We start from the raw sequence: 17,057 nt of genomic DNA, 5'->3' as shown, positions 1-17,057 counted from the left end.
GGACACCTTGCATCAATCCAGACAACCCTTATGGTGATTTAAGAGGTCTTGACAACCTTAGAAAGCTCTCTAAGTGGTAGTTGTGGAGAGGAGCCTTCAGGCTTAGTCCAATCAGAGTGTAAAGCAGCTTCTTTTACCAGAATGCAATCGTATTGTCTAGTTTAAGTGAAAAATACCCATACAAGGTATTTATAAAAATATGTATTTATTATATAATAATCTCTAACACATACAAATATCTCCTACCCGGAGATATGCACAATGCACACAATACTTTGCAAAGAAATTACAGTAAATATCACTAAATGCACAGTGGGCCCAAGGGGGGGACCAAACCATATACTAAGAAAGTGGTATAAGAACCACAACTCGGATCAAGTTAGTGTTGAGAGGACGTAGAAGTGCTGGGGACCCAAGGAACTACCCAAGGTGAGTGACCAGGGACCCCATGGAGAGCGTGTGCAGTGTGAGTACACAACTGCGTGCTCCGTACAAGTTTGCATGTAAATTGCAGTTGTTTTTTTATAGATTAAGGACCCTTCCCAGTGGACCCTGAAGAAACAAAGTAAAAGACAGATGGCTAGAGACCCACCCCACCAGTGGATACCCTAGTGCTCACGTTACCTACACCAGGGAAGCTGGGTGCATAGGTGTGAAGTGGTGTCGGAAATCGCTGCCGAACCCAATCGAGGACTTCAGGAAAGTGCTGCTCCTGGAAGAGGAGAAAAAGTCCACGTGGAATCCGAAGGTGTATTCTAGACGAGAAGTACCTGCAAGCAGAGGGGACAGAGTCTATGTCACTAAGGAGTGACCAGGCGGTCTAGAAGACAAATGCCTACCAATTTCGGGTATTGCAGGAGAGTTGATGAGGATCTTGACTCTGCAGCTGTGAGGACCAGGCGACCCTGAGGTCGTCCAAGAGCCGTACACGAGCTGTTCCACGTAGGATGTCGATTACAGAGGGGTAGGTGTCCAGCCGGAGCACCAACAAGCCTTGGCAAGTGCAACCCAGGCAGAAGTCAAAGAAGGTGCAATGTCGGGACCAGCAAGTTCCAGGGACTCACCAAAAGCAGGGGAGTCATGGCAGTACCCGAGCAATCAAGGGAGCCCAAAAGTAGTAAAGGTGACTCTCAAATGGTCCCACAGGCCGGAGGCATTGGAGTCACGAAAGGACCTCGAACAGCTCACCAAAAGATGCAGGCCACGATACACACGATGCTGTGTGGCTGAAGATTCTGGTCACCAGAGATGCTCGAGACTGGGGCTATTGGAGAGAAGTCAACAAGCCTTTGCAACTGCAAGTTGACGCAGTGCACAGGGGTTCGGTTATTGCAACCCCCACGAGGGATACTGGCCTCAAACTTGGTGAGAGGGCAGGGCAGGCTTTGGGATCTGTGAAAAACCACCACCTGTGTTGCAGAGCCGTTCAGAGTCTGAAGGAGCTCAGGATCAGCAGACCGGTTGACTTAGCTGCAGTGCCTGCAAATGCAGGTGAGTGACTCCTTCACTCCAAGGGAGATTCCTTCAGGTGTCTTTGATGCCCACAGGCCGGGTTAGGTTCCTGTATAGTGCACAGGCACAGACGATGCAGCTGACTGGAAGGGAGATGAAGTCAAGCCCAAACGAAGTCCGCCGGTGCCCAGATGGTAGAAGCAGAAGTGGTGTCTGATCTGAATCTTATTTCACAACGGACCCAGGTAAGCCCTTAAGTACCCTAGGGAAAGGGTTGGGATGATTCAGGGGACCCTCCCAGGGGAGGGTCTGGACAGAGGGGAGGTTACTCCCATGTCCGGTGTCCAGTTTCGCACCAGAATAGGACCCAAGGATCCCAGGACTAGTTTGAACTGGACTATACATGAGGAAACCAAATGTGCCCCTCATGCAGACTGAGTGGCGCTGGGACACCCACCTTGCCCCAATACACTAAATCCTGTCTGGGTGGTGGTCACACCTCCCTGTGACAGAATGCCTATTGTTCTCCCTTCCCCTGCTCGAGCTTGGTTCAGCAGCAGGAAGGCAGAATTGTGTCTTTGGGTGGCAGCAACTATTTTGTGCTGACATGGTGTGAGGGTATGATTCCAACATGTTTTATACCAAACTTGATAGGATTCATTGCAGCCAATTTCGAGATGGTCATTGCGTAATTACGCGGGGCCCCTCTATATGGTATATGGCTGTTTTACTGTCAACCCGGGACAATGGGCTCCATAGCCAGCAGGGTTGTCCTGCTCATGCAGGGGCACCCCCTCACTTAGAACCAAGCAGCCTACCTTCAGGATTGCAAAGGCCTGCTATAGGGGTGACTTATAGGTTTTAAGTGCAGTGACACTAGATATCGGAAACCTATATCTTTAGTAAGTGGTGCTAGCACCAACTTACACAGGCTGCAATGGCAGGCCATAAGTTCCATTTGAATGGTGACCCACGGGTGGCATAATGCATGCTTCAGTCCATGGGGGACCTATGAGGAACCTATGCCCTGGGTACCTTAGTACCATTTACTTGGGACTTATAAGGGTACCCCAGTATCCAACCTGGGATGTACTTAAGTATTGAACATAACCAATGTAGGGAAAAAGCAGATAGACTGGGGTCCTGATTGGTAGGACCCCAGTCAGACTAGTCCAAAAACAGCTTAGCAGCAGGCAAAAAGTGGGGGTAACCATGCAGAAGGATCCCACTTACCTACACCCATTCTAAGCCAAAATGCAGCATATGCAGGATCAAAGGCAAGCATAAAGCCAGTGAGTGACTGGAGGGCAGCCGAGTTCTGACAGTGGGAGTGGTCTGTTATTTCCTTGTGATATTGTATTCTCTACAAGATTAAGCCTTCAACTCTCTCCTAAACTGAAAGAGGGTTGGGGTTGTCCTGATCGATACAGGAATGTTGCTCCTGATCGTGGGTCCATAGAAGGAAAAGCACTGATGACTTGTGTTTTTGACACTTCTTAGTGTGTCTGATGGTGTCTTTGCTGTGAATGTGCCAAGACCCACCCGGTGTCGTGAGCTTGCTTGCCAGATCTGGATATCAGAATTCACCCCTTCCACAACAGCATCAGTCAGACGTATCTCTACTGCCGAAATTCTGTGATTCTTTTCCAGCCATCCCCTTTTCCTACACGTTCTCTTGATTTGTTTGACGCCCTCCAAGCATTGCGCACTGTGAAACTCACACCCGCCAAATTAATATTCTGACTTTTTTAGTGAGCAGCTGCTTAAGATCAGGGTTTTCTAACCCTTTGTGAGTTTCAGAAGATTTCCGATCCTTTTTTTCTCGTCAGTGCTGGCTGATTTGGGGTAAATAAATCTCTTGTGAAAATTGGGAAATATGACCGCTTTTGGATATCACTTTTTGGTGTAATTTCACAACCTAGGAAGGATTTAGTTCTTGTTTTTTCTAATTACTTATAACTTAGAAGCCGTACAGAATAACATGTTTACAGTAGAAGACCTTACTAATTAATTTAGTGGCAAATATTGGGCATGTTTTCATACAATATATTTTTTGTAATAGAATGTTTACCTACAGAAGAACTACATGCACAACTTGCATTCTGTCCATAACAGTGCGAGCGATTCACAAATGGCTTTCACGCAGTAGCCTGATGCCATGCATAAGTTGCCTTACCACCTTGCACAGCAACAGGGCACCGAGTAACCAGACCTACTAACAGGTTACAAATAATCCCACCTAGCAACAGTTTGTCAAGCACCCTCACACAGCATCGGGTTGCCATGCCTTCCAAACCAGCCATGCACTCTATCCAGTCAAAAGGCTGTCCCTGCACTGAGAGGGCATGGAAGCATCTGCCCATACATGGGCATTACCATTAACAATCCAGCAAGCTTATCACGTGGGTCTTATCATGTAAGAGCATCAGTTTTACAGAATTCAACGGATCCAGGAAAAATTAGGATAGGAGTCTCACCAACGAAATATAGGGGTCGATTAGGATCGCGGACGGACTTGAGTCCGTCCGCGACCCCTGAGGAGGAGGGAACGTCCGCATGGGCTGCGGCGTTCCCTCCGATCAAATTAGGATGTGACCGCCAGGGTGGCGGTCACATCCTCTATCTCTAACATTGCGGCGGGTGCAGCTTCAAGCTGCACCCGCCGCAATGTAAAAAATCCATGCACAGCATTTGCGTGCACAAAGCGGCAGGCACCGCGCGGTGCCTGCTGCATTGTGCACGCAAATGCAGGGGGGTACCATAGGTACCCCCCATGTGCACCCCCCACCCCACCTTCACCCAGGGGGCCCGCAACGGGCCCCCGAAGTGAAGGTCCGTATGCTTTTCCACGGCGGTAAAGCCGCCGCGGAAAAGCATATATTTTCAGACATCCTAATATGCCTGGCGGTGTCTGATAGACACCGCCAGACATGTTAGTGCTTTTCCGCCGCGGTCGCCTTCCGACCGCGGCGGAAAAGCGGCGGACAGATTATCAGACCCACCAGCCATCCTAATTTGGCGGTGGGTCTTTGGAGTCTCCGCCGCGGTTTTTCCGCATCCTCCAGGCCGGCGGACACTTCCGCCGGCCCGGAGGATGCGGAAAAACCGCCATCCTAATCGGCCCCATAATATTTAGTATTTCTTGTATTCTTTTTACTCTAATATTATTTATTTTGAGAAGACTTGTAATACTACTAGAACTATTCAACACATGACTTTTGCTGTTTTACAGCAAATCATTGCATAATACATACCCATAGTCAAAATAAACTATTTTGTATGTACCGATTTAGTGGCCCAGAATGGGATAGGTCTGTGATATTCCCTGCGAGGTCTCTGGCAAGTCTGTTACAAGCCAAACCTATTTATATTGATGTTTTAAACCCACAAAGAGGGGTCGGAGATACCGGTCTGTTTCTCCTTGGCAAAAACCTATCTCTGGAGGCTAGGGAAATCTAAATAGATGTGCCCCAAAAAAGTGGGGGGTGAGTTCAACATCTTGGGCAGTTTAGCCTGAAGTCACCTCAAACTGGCAGTGCTAGCGCTCTCTTTACTCCCTCCAATTGACCATTAAAATACATCATCTTCAATGGGCTCTCGAGTGACAGAATGACGAGGAATGAGCGCTGGCAAAGGGAGCCCAAACCAACATTGTGCTCCTCTCCTGGTGTGTCACACCACATCCTTTTAGTGTAGGCTACTCCCTTTACCCCACCTCAGGGGTCCACAGGCTTCAAAGCGCTGGCTTCAGTTCACATGATCCCCTTTAGACTTCATTCAATCCATAGCTTCGCCAATGGATACCCAGCATAAGCGCCCGACCTTTTCTTATATGCAGGACTGAAACCCGGTACACAACAGTGCATTAAGCAGTGCCAGCTGGAGTGTTTTTTCCGATCTTTTGGTCTCCCCAAGGGGCGATTTGTTCGGCCTTCCGATGTAGAGAACCTTGTTATTGTGAGCTACGTTGGTGGTGCCGAATTTGGGGCCAAAAGAACGGCACCCCTCATAGACGGGGACCTGTTTTACTTTTTTATGGCCAAAGAAACTGGTAACATTGGTGGTGTGTCTTTCAGCTTTTCATTCCTGCCTCTATCTGCATAACCAAATTAGGTCTCACTCTAGTTATATATAGGGTCCTGGTTACTACCACTGCAGGTGTATTGTATTGTGGTATACTTCTATAGCGCAAACCTGTCACCACCAAGGGCATCCTGGCGCTTCGACCCAAAATCCAGCAGATTCAGCAGCCTAGCCTGTTCTAGGGAAGAGGTGGGTTTTCAACGCCTTTCTAAAGGCTAAAAGATCCTCAAGGCTTCTCAGGGATAATGGCAGGGAGTTCCAGAGTTTGGCCGCCGCTACTCTAAACGATCGGCCACCCATCCTCACTCTCTGGAAACGTGGAACTACTAATAGCCTGGATGAAGAGGAGCGTAAGGCTCGCGATGGGAGGTACCAGGCAAACATTCTCTGCAAAGGGATTGGGCCCAAGCCGTGGATAGCCCTGAACACAATGCACGCTGCTTTATAGCGAACGCGTGAATGGACCGGCAACCAGTGGAGTACCTGTAGCGCTGCCGTTGCAGAGCTGTAGTAAGGGCGGGAGAGGGCAAGTTTGGCAGCCATATTTTGCACCCTTTGGAGCTTGCCCAGAAGTGTTACCGGGGCCTCCAGAAGTAGTGCGTTACAGTAGTCGAGTCGACTTAGGATGGTACTTCGCACTACTTCGGGTCTGGCTTGCTCAGGAAGGAGGGGTAAGACCTTGCGCAGCATGCAGAACAACATCATGCACGTTGAGGTGGTTTTATTTACGTGCAGGTCCAACTGCAGGTTGGGCCCAAAAGTAACACCCAGATTACGGGCCGATCGTGCGGCTGACACCGACTCTGAGAATGACGGAGGCCAGAAGTCATCTGGGAGATCTCGGGGAACTCGGTCGTTGGAGCAGTACAGGACGTCTGTCTTAGTTCCATTGAACTGTAATGAGTTCAAACGGAGCCATTCCGCTGTCGCCTGCATGCACCGGTGGAAAGTCTCCAATGGGACTGCACCCTGTCCCTCCAGTGAAAAGACCAGCTGGGTATCATCCGCATAATTAAATGCGGAGATCCCAAAAGATTTAATGAGCTGGACTAGAGGGCGGAGGTAAACATTAAAGAGTATAGGGCTGATGGCTGAGCCCTGAGGTACTCCTTGTCCTACTCTCCGCTCCTCTGAACTGAAGGGGGGGGGCGAGACCCGTTGCTGACGGTTGTCCAGGTAGGAGATTAACCAGTCCCTGGCCTTATCTTTGACCCCGCACTCTTCCAGCCTCGAAATCAAGGTGGGGTGGCTGACCGTGTCGAACGCGGCCGACATGTCGAGCAGCACCAAAAAGGCTGCCCGACCACTGTCGACTCGCGCCCGCAGATTGTCTAACACGGTCACCAACGCGGATTCCGTCCCATGAGCTGGGCGAAAACCGAATTGCGTCTCGTCCAGCCAGGTGTTCCCTTCTAAGAAGCCGGACAGAGTGCGGGTAACCAATTTTTCCATGATTTTAACTGGAAAAGGAAGCAGGGAGATTGGTCGGTAGTTGGAAAGGCAAGCAGGGTCAAGCGTAGGTTTTTTTAGAAGCGGAGATACAACTGCCTTCTTCCAGCAGCCCGGTACCGTCCCTGTTTCAAACGACTGGCAACAGATGGAGTGCAAGGGCTGGAAGAGATCCTCCTGAAACACCTTCCAGAGTTTTGAAGGAAGAGGATCAAGAGGCGAGCCGGATGAGATTGTTAGGGCTAGGCTGCCAAACTCCTCCAAGGAGGGAAGGGGAAAGCTTCTCAGCTGGGGTCGACTGGCCACAATCGCCGGAGCTCCCAAGCTGGGGGCTGGGTCCAAGGAGGGAGGGGAGAAGCCACTCAGTTGGGGTCGACTGGCCTCAGGCGCCGGAGCTCCCAGACTGAGAGCCGGGTCCAAGGAGGGAGGGGGGAAGCCACTCAGCTGGGGTCGACTGGCCACAATCACCGGAGCTCCCAGGCTGAGGGCCAGGCCCGAGGAGGGAAGGAAAAAGCTACTCAGCTGGGGTCGACTGGCCTCGATCGCCGGAGCTCCCAAGCTGGGGGCCGGGTCCAAGGAGGGAGGGAAGAAGCCACTCAGCTGGGGTCGACTGGCCTCAGACGCCGGAACTCCCAGGCTGAGAGCCAGGTCCAAGGAGGGAGGGGAGAAGCCACTCAGCTGGGTTCCACTGGCCTCAATCGCCGGAGCTCCCAGACTGAGGGCCTGATCCTCTGGTCGGGGTCGACTGGAAGGCGTGGTCCGAGCTTTCAAACAGAGGTGAGCAGCCCTCTGCAGGGGTCGACTGTCCACCTCTTCCGGAGCTCCCAGACCAGTGGTGGACTTGACTGGGTCCTGCAAGCCCTCCAGGATTTTACGGGTTTTCTCCTCGAAGGCATCAGCAAGTGAGTCACAGAGAGCTTGCGATGAGGGGACAGTGCTGGCCACACACGTAGGGTGGGCAAGGTCCCTGACGATTTTAAAGAGGGCCTGTGCCTTGTTAGGGGCCTGATTCAGGGTGGATTCAAGATAGGTCACTTTGGCCAACTTGATCTGAGCCTTGTATTTTTGTATGGCGGTCTTGAAGACAATTTTCTCCGGGTCCAAGTACTGTTTCCTCCAGGCCCTTTCTGCGCGTTTACAGTCAAGTTTAAGCTGGCGTAATTCGCTCGTGTACCAAGGGCTAGCTCGATTCACCCTCCCTCGTGACTTCCGAAGGGGTGCAAGCTTATCCAGCGAGCTCGATACAGACTGGCAGAAGAGAGTATAACTCTCTTCGGCTGTGTGGCCCAGCTTAAAGTCCTTACCTAAGATGTTCGGCAGTGGAGAGGTTTTAAGAATTCGGGACCAAGGTCTCTCCAGCTTGGCTAGAGATATTCCAGCCTTTCGTGAGATATGGTCCTCTAGACAAAGAGAGAACATAATCAGATAGTGGTCTGTCCAGAACTGGCACTTAATATCATCTAGTGATACCCATATTGGATCCGCAAATACTAAGTCCAGAATATGACCCTTCTGATGCGTGGAGGCGTTCACCAACTGTTCCAGATTAATATCCGTGCAAGCTTGACCAAGGGAAAAGAATGCATTGTCCAGTGAACCGCCTGGCCACAGATTGAAATCACCAAGAATCAATAACTTGGAGTGGGAGCTAGAGAGTTCGTAGATCAAGTCAATGAGGAGCGATATGGAAGGTGCCGGTCCCGGGGGACGGTAGCATAGGACACCCGAACAAAGTATCAGCTCCTGCTGTTTGACTGTGAAGCCCATCAGTTCAAATCCCGGTACTTCTCGAATCTTTAGCTGGGAGAGGGTCAGCGAGTCTCTATAAATGAACCCGATTCCCCCTCCTCGATTTAATAGGCGTGGGGTATGACTGATTTTATAGCCTGAGGGACAAGCTAAGCCCAACTCAACCTCACAGTCCTCCCGAGTCCGGTGTCAGAGCAAAAGGTTAAGTTAAAAACATATTTAACATCCATACATTGAGTTGAGTGACTCAATAGCACATCGACATACCATAAACTTCATCCAATTCTTTGTGAACATTCCTTTGTGCTTCTGGGTGAGATCCTAGTAGATACAGGGCCCAGTTCATACCGGCTGCAGTTGTATCATGCCCCTAAAAATGCAGAACACGTAGCATTACAAATTAGACGCTGTAAAATACACAAAATATAGATCTGCCAAAGTGAGATATATATTTGTAATCATCTATCACTCACACAGACCGTAATTTGGGAATAAAAATACAATTATACCATCAAAATAAAATTTCTAAAGACAGCATTTGACAACAACATAAGCATGACAGCCTCACCTCACAGATAAATGTATTTTTCAACCTCAGTGGGTTGCACATTGACTTCTGAACGAAAAAAAACCCACAACTCTATGGCCCAAATTCGCTAAGCTTTTTCCGTGTCTTACTCTTGTCTTAGATCTGAATATACAGGCTAGATTCGCAAAGAATTCTCAGTGATCGGTTGCGTCTTACTCCAGACTTAGTTGCTACTTACTTACTCGTCTCTTTCCAGGATTAACACAAGCCTACTCATGGGAAAAGGCAGGTTTGCGATTCACAGTACACTCTATGTTCCTTCTCTTGGTTTCTTCCTGCAAGTCCCCAATCATCCTAAACTTTGTCCCATTTCGACTCGTTCCACCTCTGGCACCAAAACACTGGAATTATGTTCCTTTACCTATATGCTGTGCCCCTTCATTATGCTCCTTTCAAACAGTTCATCCTGTATCATTTGCCTCCTTCAACCACTTGTTAGGTCTCGCCTACGCAGGGCGCATGCGCTGTATAGGAGGAGACCTTTAGTAATCGATTCAGTTTTTGGCCCTAAAACCTGCACGCGTTACATTGCTTTCAATGGCAACGCGTGCAAGTTTGGCGATTCCCTTCCCGGGAGCGAGCTTTGTAACCATCTGTTTGTAATTAACAGATGGTTCCTGCTTGCTCCCGCAAGGGAAACAGGCAAAGGCCCCCCTCCTCTCTCCCCTCCCCCAGCTGCCTCTTCCTCTATCAGTGGGAGGCGCACGCACTTTAAAAAATTATTTGGATCAACCCAACCACAGCCTAAGTGACTATGCTCTAGGCAGGCACACAGGTGTATATTCGAAAAAGATTTTAAATGCACGCACCGCACGTGCTGTGCAATTCCAGACTCGACATTGCAAAATGTGTGATATTGCACACTTGTGTGCACTGTCTTTTCTCTGCACCCTGTAACTGTAACCCGCAGTTAACTGCTGTGGTCACATCTAGTTTGATTTTCCTACAGGGCCCGGCCCCCTGCTGGCGTCCTGTAGAGAACCTTTACACTCCTCTTCTTTTCACACTCAGCGTAGATATTAATCTTTCCTCTCCACGTCTTGCAAAAACAATATTCACCATGGTTCGGGCACTAATAATCTAATTTTAGTACGGGCTGCCTCGGTTGTTTATCACGTAATGCCCGTCTTTCAATAAACAGAATCCATCGAATACACTTTCTAGGATATACGTGTCAAACGCCCTGCTCAGACACGACGAGGCTGCTGAAGGAGAGGTTAGGGGGGATGGACTCTGAACCCTTACCGTGTAAATTTTCCTCCTGCAACATTGGACCTTCGCTTTGCTACATGCTGCTGTCCCGTCTCGAGCGCTCTCCTTCGGCTGCTTGTCCTGCTGGTCCTAGCACGACTTCTAAGTTATTTTTGTCTGTGTCTGCTAACAAAGCTGCCTCTGTTGTTATTGTCTGCACTTCAATTTACTGCTAAAATGACGCGTGTCCCGGCTGAGACTTGATTGGCTCTCCTTGGATTCCGCCTACCCGTGACGTGAAAACAGACGAGTGCAGCAAAGCGGGTCTGGGAAGTTCAGAGGAAATAATGGACCGGATTTCTCGATGTTTTGTGAGACGGAGGATAATGGGAGGGTTATACATCAATATATGTCCAAAAAGAAAAGATGATTGAAAAATTTACGACGAGTGGACTATTGAACAGTGTTTATTCTAGCATATAACAAGAAATGTTCCATCACAGTATGGCTGCATCATTTTATTTTTCTTCACAGGGCTGAGTCTTGGGGCGGGCCATCGTGATTACAGGCATGGAGGAGAAATGGTGCGCACTGCTGCAAGTGAGCATGTGGTTTTGGCCAGCTGTCTTAGAACGGCCAAACATACATGAACACTGAGATGTCTCCAACCTGAGCAGTGTTGCCGGGTTGGAGACAGCAGGCATAGGTTCCCAGTCCCATCAGCATGAGAGCAGCGTCTGGATTGGCCCTAGGGGATCCTGTGGTGCACTGAAGCCAGAGGAGCAGAAGAGCAGCGGTGAGGCAGGTAAGTTCTTTTTTTGTGTGTGTTGTTAATGTTGTCCTTCCCCCACCTCACCACTTTTACCTGACACCAGCTGCCACAAATTCTGAACAACCACATGCAGCTCAAATCCTTTTCCAGGAAATTAGGTTTAGTATAACTATACCAAGGAAGTAAAATGTAACTGAAAGGCACCAGATTTGCATCAATATTTGACCTAATCTTATCCAGAATAAATAGGCCTGAATAGCGGCCATAATACTAATATTGTAGCTGGCTAGTTCCACTGTATAGGATTAATTGGGGGTTCATGGTCCTAAATGGACTAATCTCCACAAAAGCTTATCTTCCCTGACCACCTGGGTGCAATTTATATGTCCCCACAGCTCAGCACCATGGGCTCCTGTTGTGACCGATTTAGCCTTCTAAACAGTGAAAGAGTTAAGGACAGCATTGCGTCCTATCGAAAGTTACACTTTAAATATCACTTGCAGTTTTAACTATCTTCCGCAACCCTGAAGCGTAGACTCTCATATCCAAAGTGCTAAAATTGCTAAGAGGTTCTAAATATTAATCTTCAATTTTGAAGGTCCCTCAGGGAGTGCGTTTGAAGTTCATGACAAAACTGTCATTTTAGAGGAGTTGATGGCATGAAACATTTTGTAACAGTCATTTTAGGACCAGTTCATTAATGTATTAATGGGTATCCAGTGCAAGCCAATTACATCACATCATTTGCACACATGAAGATAGGAACTAGAAAATGTCTGACACTCCAGCAACCGGCAAAATCAAAATAAGTTGATGAGGGTTGTGACTAGGGGACAACTATGACACACTTTTGCTAATAATTTAGGATCTCAATTGTTCACCCATGCGACCAAATATTACCCTGGCAGAGTTAACAATAAGAAGCGCTGCAACAAGGTGCAACATAAATTCTCTTCTTCTAGTGTTCTGAAGGGAATAATCCTACAGCAGGGACTATTGACCGAATAAAAGGCCACCCTGAATAACAGGATTAAACAATCATACTAAAGCTCACCATATTTAACATGCAGTAAGTCTAACCTAAGCCTTGGTTTTATGGTGCTAACCTAGTCCCGAGATCCAGTAATCAGTATTTGTAGAATAGTATAGTTTTTCCAAATAGTTTTCTAGATATATCTATCAACAAGATTCGTCTAAAGTTGTCTGGGAGAGTCGCACCTTCTTTTTTCTTTTCTTCCAAGAGGAAGGGATGTCACCAGTGCCTGAAAAGTTATAAAAGATGATGTGTACCATTGGATGAGGATGTGCAATTTTGCCCAAGAGTTTTATCCACTTTCTGATCGCCTAAATCCCTTTTAAGCTCATTTAATGTAACAGGCTCTACTTCACTTTACTGATTGACATCTATCACATAGGTAAGGATACATTTAGCAGAGCTTCCAGACCCTACATTATCTGCATACAGACCAGAGCAACGATTCACTCAATGGAGTTCAATCACGGTGGAAGTCTCTCAATTTTTATATCTTACATTACTGGCTGCAAGGGACCAGATATTTTGCAAATATGCACAGATTCTGCCTCTTCTAGGTCCTCATAGGTCTTATCAATTGATTTCCGTTTTATATTGCAAGCCTTCTGTATCTGGTTTTAAAATTCAGAAAATTGCTGTAAGATGAATTTGAAGCATTAGCTGTGTGCCCAGCAAGCCTATATAACATCTTTCTGGTACGCGTCATTCCTCATCAAACCAGCTACAGTGAACCTGGAATATTGGAGGATGGTGGTCTTTATTAGGGTCGAGGTGTAAGGATTTGTTCCAAGAACAGAAGAATAATGTTTCAAAAAAGTTAGAATAAGTTCCTGATTTACTGCAGTTCACTTAACAGCTCTCTAAAAAAGAGCAACCTGTTTTGGTGAACAGAATGAAATCTCCAAAACCAGGATCAAGTCCTAATCCTTGTGGTAGTAAGCAAGATATCATATTGTAGTCTACACTTGATGCCCATATTCTCAATAATTCACCGTGACTCAGTGCCCTACTGATGAGGCCGAAATAGGCCGAACTTGCCTGTGGTTGCTTTTGTTCAGAAGTAACCAGGCCTGGCAGTTTGGGTTGGTCAGTTTCTTCTAGACCAAGGCCAAGGCAGATTTTCAAATCGGTGGCTGCTGTCTGAGGTGGCTAAGTGGGCAATAGACTATGTACTGGACTGTGGCCCAGTGTAATTACTAGTGGCAGAGATTAATTCTAACCATCACTTTTTTTATTTTTTCCAGTGCGATGCCTCGACTGGCACAGGGAGTAGAGGATCCTTCTTAAATTACCCAAGGCTAAAGAGTTCTCATTATCAAATTATATATAATCAACATTCACAACATGAAAAAAACAATAGTTAGAGCGGCAGACCCTGATGCAGAGGTCTGGCCCGGGACCAGGGTTCAATTCCCGCATCGGCGGGACTTGGGCTCAATTTCCTCGGACCTGATAATTCTCACCTCGGTGCCTATTCTAATCATGGGTCCCACTCTGCAACTCTGGGCAATAGCTTGCTTAATCTCCACAATGGCCCCAACAGCGCTGGGATGCCTGGCTTCACCTTGGGAGTGCCCAGGAGTGGACATTTCACAGGGAAAAGCCAGGAAGGGTTCCACAGCGGTATGCGTTACAGCGCCAGGACACCCCAGTTGGGGTATTAGTGCACTTTACAAGTACAAATTACATTTACAAAGTCAGTCCTGCCTTACTGCTTTTAAAATCAAAGTATATGCAAATTAGACTTTGGAATTAAAGATACTTCCAAAGTCTCAAACTACCTAACCTTTACATAAAAGTCACCCCTAAAATCTTCCCTGGGTACCACAGGCGTTTGGTGCCTTATAACTATAAGACGGGGCATTATAAAAGATGGTTTATAGGCCCTGGTGAGGGGAAAACTGTCAATTTCATTTTTCCCCATTGTAGCACAATGGCTTCATAGGCTAACGTGGAAATATTTTATTAAAGTATAACTATTGAAAGAAAGGAGCTAAAAATATACTTCAAAGTATGATACTTAGAATAAATCCAACAACTTGCCACTGTTAGATTGATTTTAACTATCACAGAAAAGAAGTTATGGAAGTTTCATTTCTTTAAGGCAAAATCCAGCCTTCCAGCAGCCCTCTCCTAATTGGCAGCCAAGTTGTCTTAATGAGGTGTGAAATTGCCTGACTCGAGACAAAGGATTTCCTGTGGGAGGAGAACTGCAAGCTGCAGAGCCAAAGGCAGGATGGGGGTGGAGTAGCAAAACTGGTCTTCAAAGGGAGATGACAGTTTAGGGCAGCACAGACTCACCCCCACATCCTGCATGTGGAATGACTTAACTGGATCTTAACCTCCAGGAGAGAGTTTCTCCATTTTGGATTTTAAAAGAATAGTGCTTTCAGGGAGAGGAGTCATACTTCTGGGTGTCACCCTGTACCCCATTTTCAGGGGTGCCCCATAGCTTGTCACCCAGGAACAATGGATAAATATGGGGGAGCTACACAGCAACTCAGATCCCTGCCTGAAACAACAAGGAGTAGAAGGACTGCCCTGCTGTAACCCTGTTCTGCACCCTAAGGACTGCACTGTGAAGCACTGCACCTGCTGCACAATCTGGAACTACAGCCCTAAGGACTTTGCCTGGCTTCACAAGGATTAAGGAGAAGACTCTCTGAAAGCAACAGGGTAACAGAGCTGCACCTGCATCATCTCCAACAAGAAGGACCCATCTATAGTGTGTCCAGTTGACTTTTAAGGATTGGGTTGGGTGCATTGTGGGAAATGTAGTTATAACATCTCAAGGGCCATCTTAGAGCTTCTAGACCCTTAGATTGGTATTTAGGACACTTTGAGCCCACAAGAGGAACTTATGGAAGAAAATCCAGAAGTTTTGAGAAGATTAGGGAATTCTTGGTATAAAGCTCCATAAAGTGACCAACTCATCGACAAGAGTCAAGCGCCAATGTTGAACCGCGACCTGACCTGGATTTCAGGTTCATCCTTGACTTTGTCCCTGTCAAGCATGTCCAGTTGTCCCAAGTCCATGCTTATGTCTTTTAAGCACTAGAAAGTGTTTATTCTTTAAAAAATCATATCTTCAGTTCCCTACATTGGATTTTTGGTGTTATTTTAAAAATAAAAATATTTCCTATTTTTATAAATTGGTGTTTGGATTTTTATTGTGTGTTGGGTCTTACTTATTTAATGTATTGGTGTTTTTAAATGCTTTACACACTGTCTTCTAAGTTAAGCCAGCAACGCTCCTTGCCAGCTACCAAAGGATGAGCAAGGGAATCATTTATTGAGAGCCTGACTGGACCTTTTATTGAGATTGTGGCCTTGTTACTAGTGGTAAGTCCCTACTTATCCCTACTAATAATCCACATTCCAACAGCAACATTTCTCAAATAACATTAGGGAGTTCAGATTCTTTCTTGCCCCTTTGCCCATTGCCCTTAAATTCAGCCTTCCAAATATCAAAATGTAAGTACTATTTTAAATCCGGAAGGGGAGTGGGTAGTTTGAGGTGCTTGAGGTTTCCTGCATTCCACACCCTGGTTCTGATCTGGCTGCATGAACTACGCAGGGGTGACAAGTCCTTTGTGTGAAGACAGAGCACAGCCTATTCAGCTGCAAGTGGGGCTGTGCCCAGCCCTGCCCCTCAATCCTGCCAGTTGATGGCCCATCCAGGCACACCCAATCCCTCTATTGTGTGCCTGTCTAGGAGGAATAAACACAGTCCAACTGCAGCCAGTCATTTGACCTAGGACAGGCTGAAAGGACTAAATAGTGAGGGCAGGATAATGCCAAATTTCTAAAAGTGGCATTTCAAAATAATAACTTAAAATACACCTTTACCATTAAAGAGGATTCTTAATTACAATTTCTCAGACACCAAACATAAAATGTTTACTTGTTCCCAATCAAAAGTCAGTGCCTATTAAATGTAATAAGGCAACCCATTGTTAGCCTATAGGAGAGGTAGTCCTCACAATAGTGATAAAGGATTTAGGAGTTTTTCACTGCTAGGACATGTAAAACTTAAATGTACACGCCAGTCTTTTAATTACAATGCATCATTTCTTATGGGGTAACCAGAGCCTACCTTAGGGGTGACATATATAACACAACATGTGTATTTGTAAAGTGAACACTCACCCAAAAGGGTATCTTGGCGCTGGATAACAGATGTTTCTTGTTACCCAACTCAATGGTACTCATTTTATCGACCTCAGAAGGATGAAAGGCTAAGTGGACCTGCAGGGATTTGAACCTGTGACTGTGAGGCCAAACGCAGGTCCCTACAGTAGACGCATTAGTCCACTAAACCCCCAGACCTGGATAATAATGCAATAAAAGGTGAGATTAATAAAGGCATGGCTAAGTCGAACTGGCAGTTAGTTTAAAACTGCATTCAGGCCTGGGACATGTTTTAAGGGGCTTCTTGAGTGGGTGGCACAACAAGTGCTTCGGGCCCACTAGTGGCAATTAATTTACAGGCCCTGGGTATATGGTATACCACTCTACAAGGGACATATAAGTAAATTACATGCCAATCAATGTTATCATGTTTAAAGGGGAGAGCACAAGCACTTTAGCACTGGATAACAGTGGTAAACTGCACAGAGTTCTAGAGCCAACAGACACCAATTCCAGCAAAAAGTTGAGGGTAAAGGCAAAACATTGGGGGAAGACAACCCTAAGGCTGACAGGTCTAAAATATGACATGAAAACCTTAAAATAAATAT

The 17,057-nt window shown here is 46.9% G+C and overlaps 1 protein-coding gene across 2 annotated transcripts in view; it reads right to left on the bottom strand.

Annotated features, from left to right (window-relative positions):
• Window positions 1–17,057, bottom strand: part of CYP4V2 (cytochrome P450 family 4 subfamily V member 2) — a 278,398-nt gene that overhangs the window by 53,580 nt on the left and 207,761 nt on the right. For both annotated transcript variants that reach the window (XM_078678088.1, XM_078678087.1), the window contains exon 8: window positions 9,001–9,103. In XM_078678088.1, coding sequence (XP_078534214.1) covers window positions 9,001–9,103 — 103 coding nt within the window. The remainder of the gene's footprint in view (window positions 1–9,000; window positions 9,104–17,057) is intronic.

The sequence above is a fragment of the Lissotriton helveticus genome, chromosome 2_2 (assembly GCF_964261635.1).
Source record: "Lissotriton helveticus chromosome 2_2, aLisHel1.1, whole genome shotgun sequence".
Classification (NCBI taxonomy): Eukaryota; Metazoa; Chordata; class Amphibia; order Caudata; family Salamandridae; genus Lissotriton; species Lissotriton helveticus.
The sequence above is the reverse complement of the archived record's forward strand: the minus strand, read 5'-3'. Positions and strand labels throughout refer to the sequence as shown.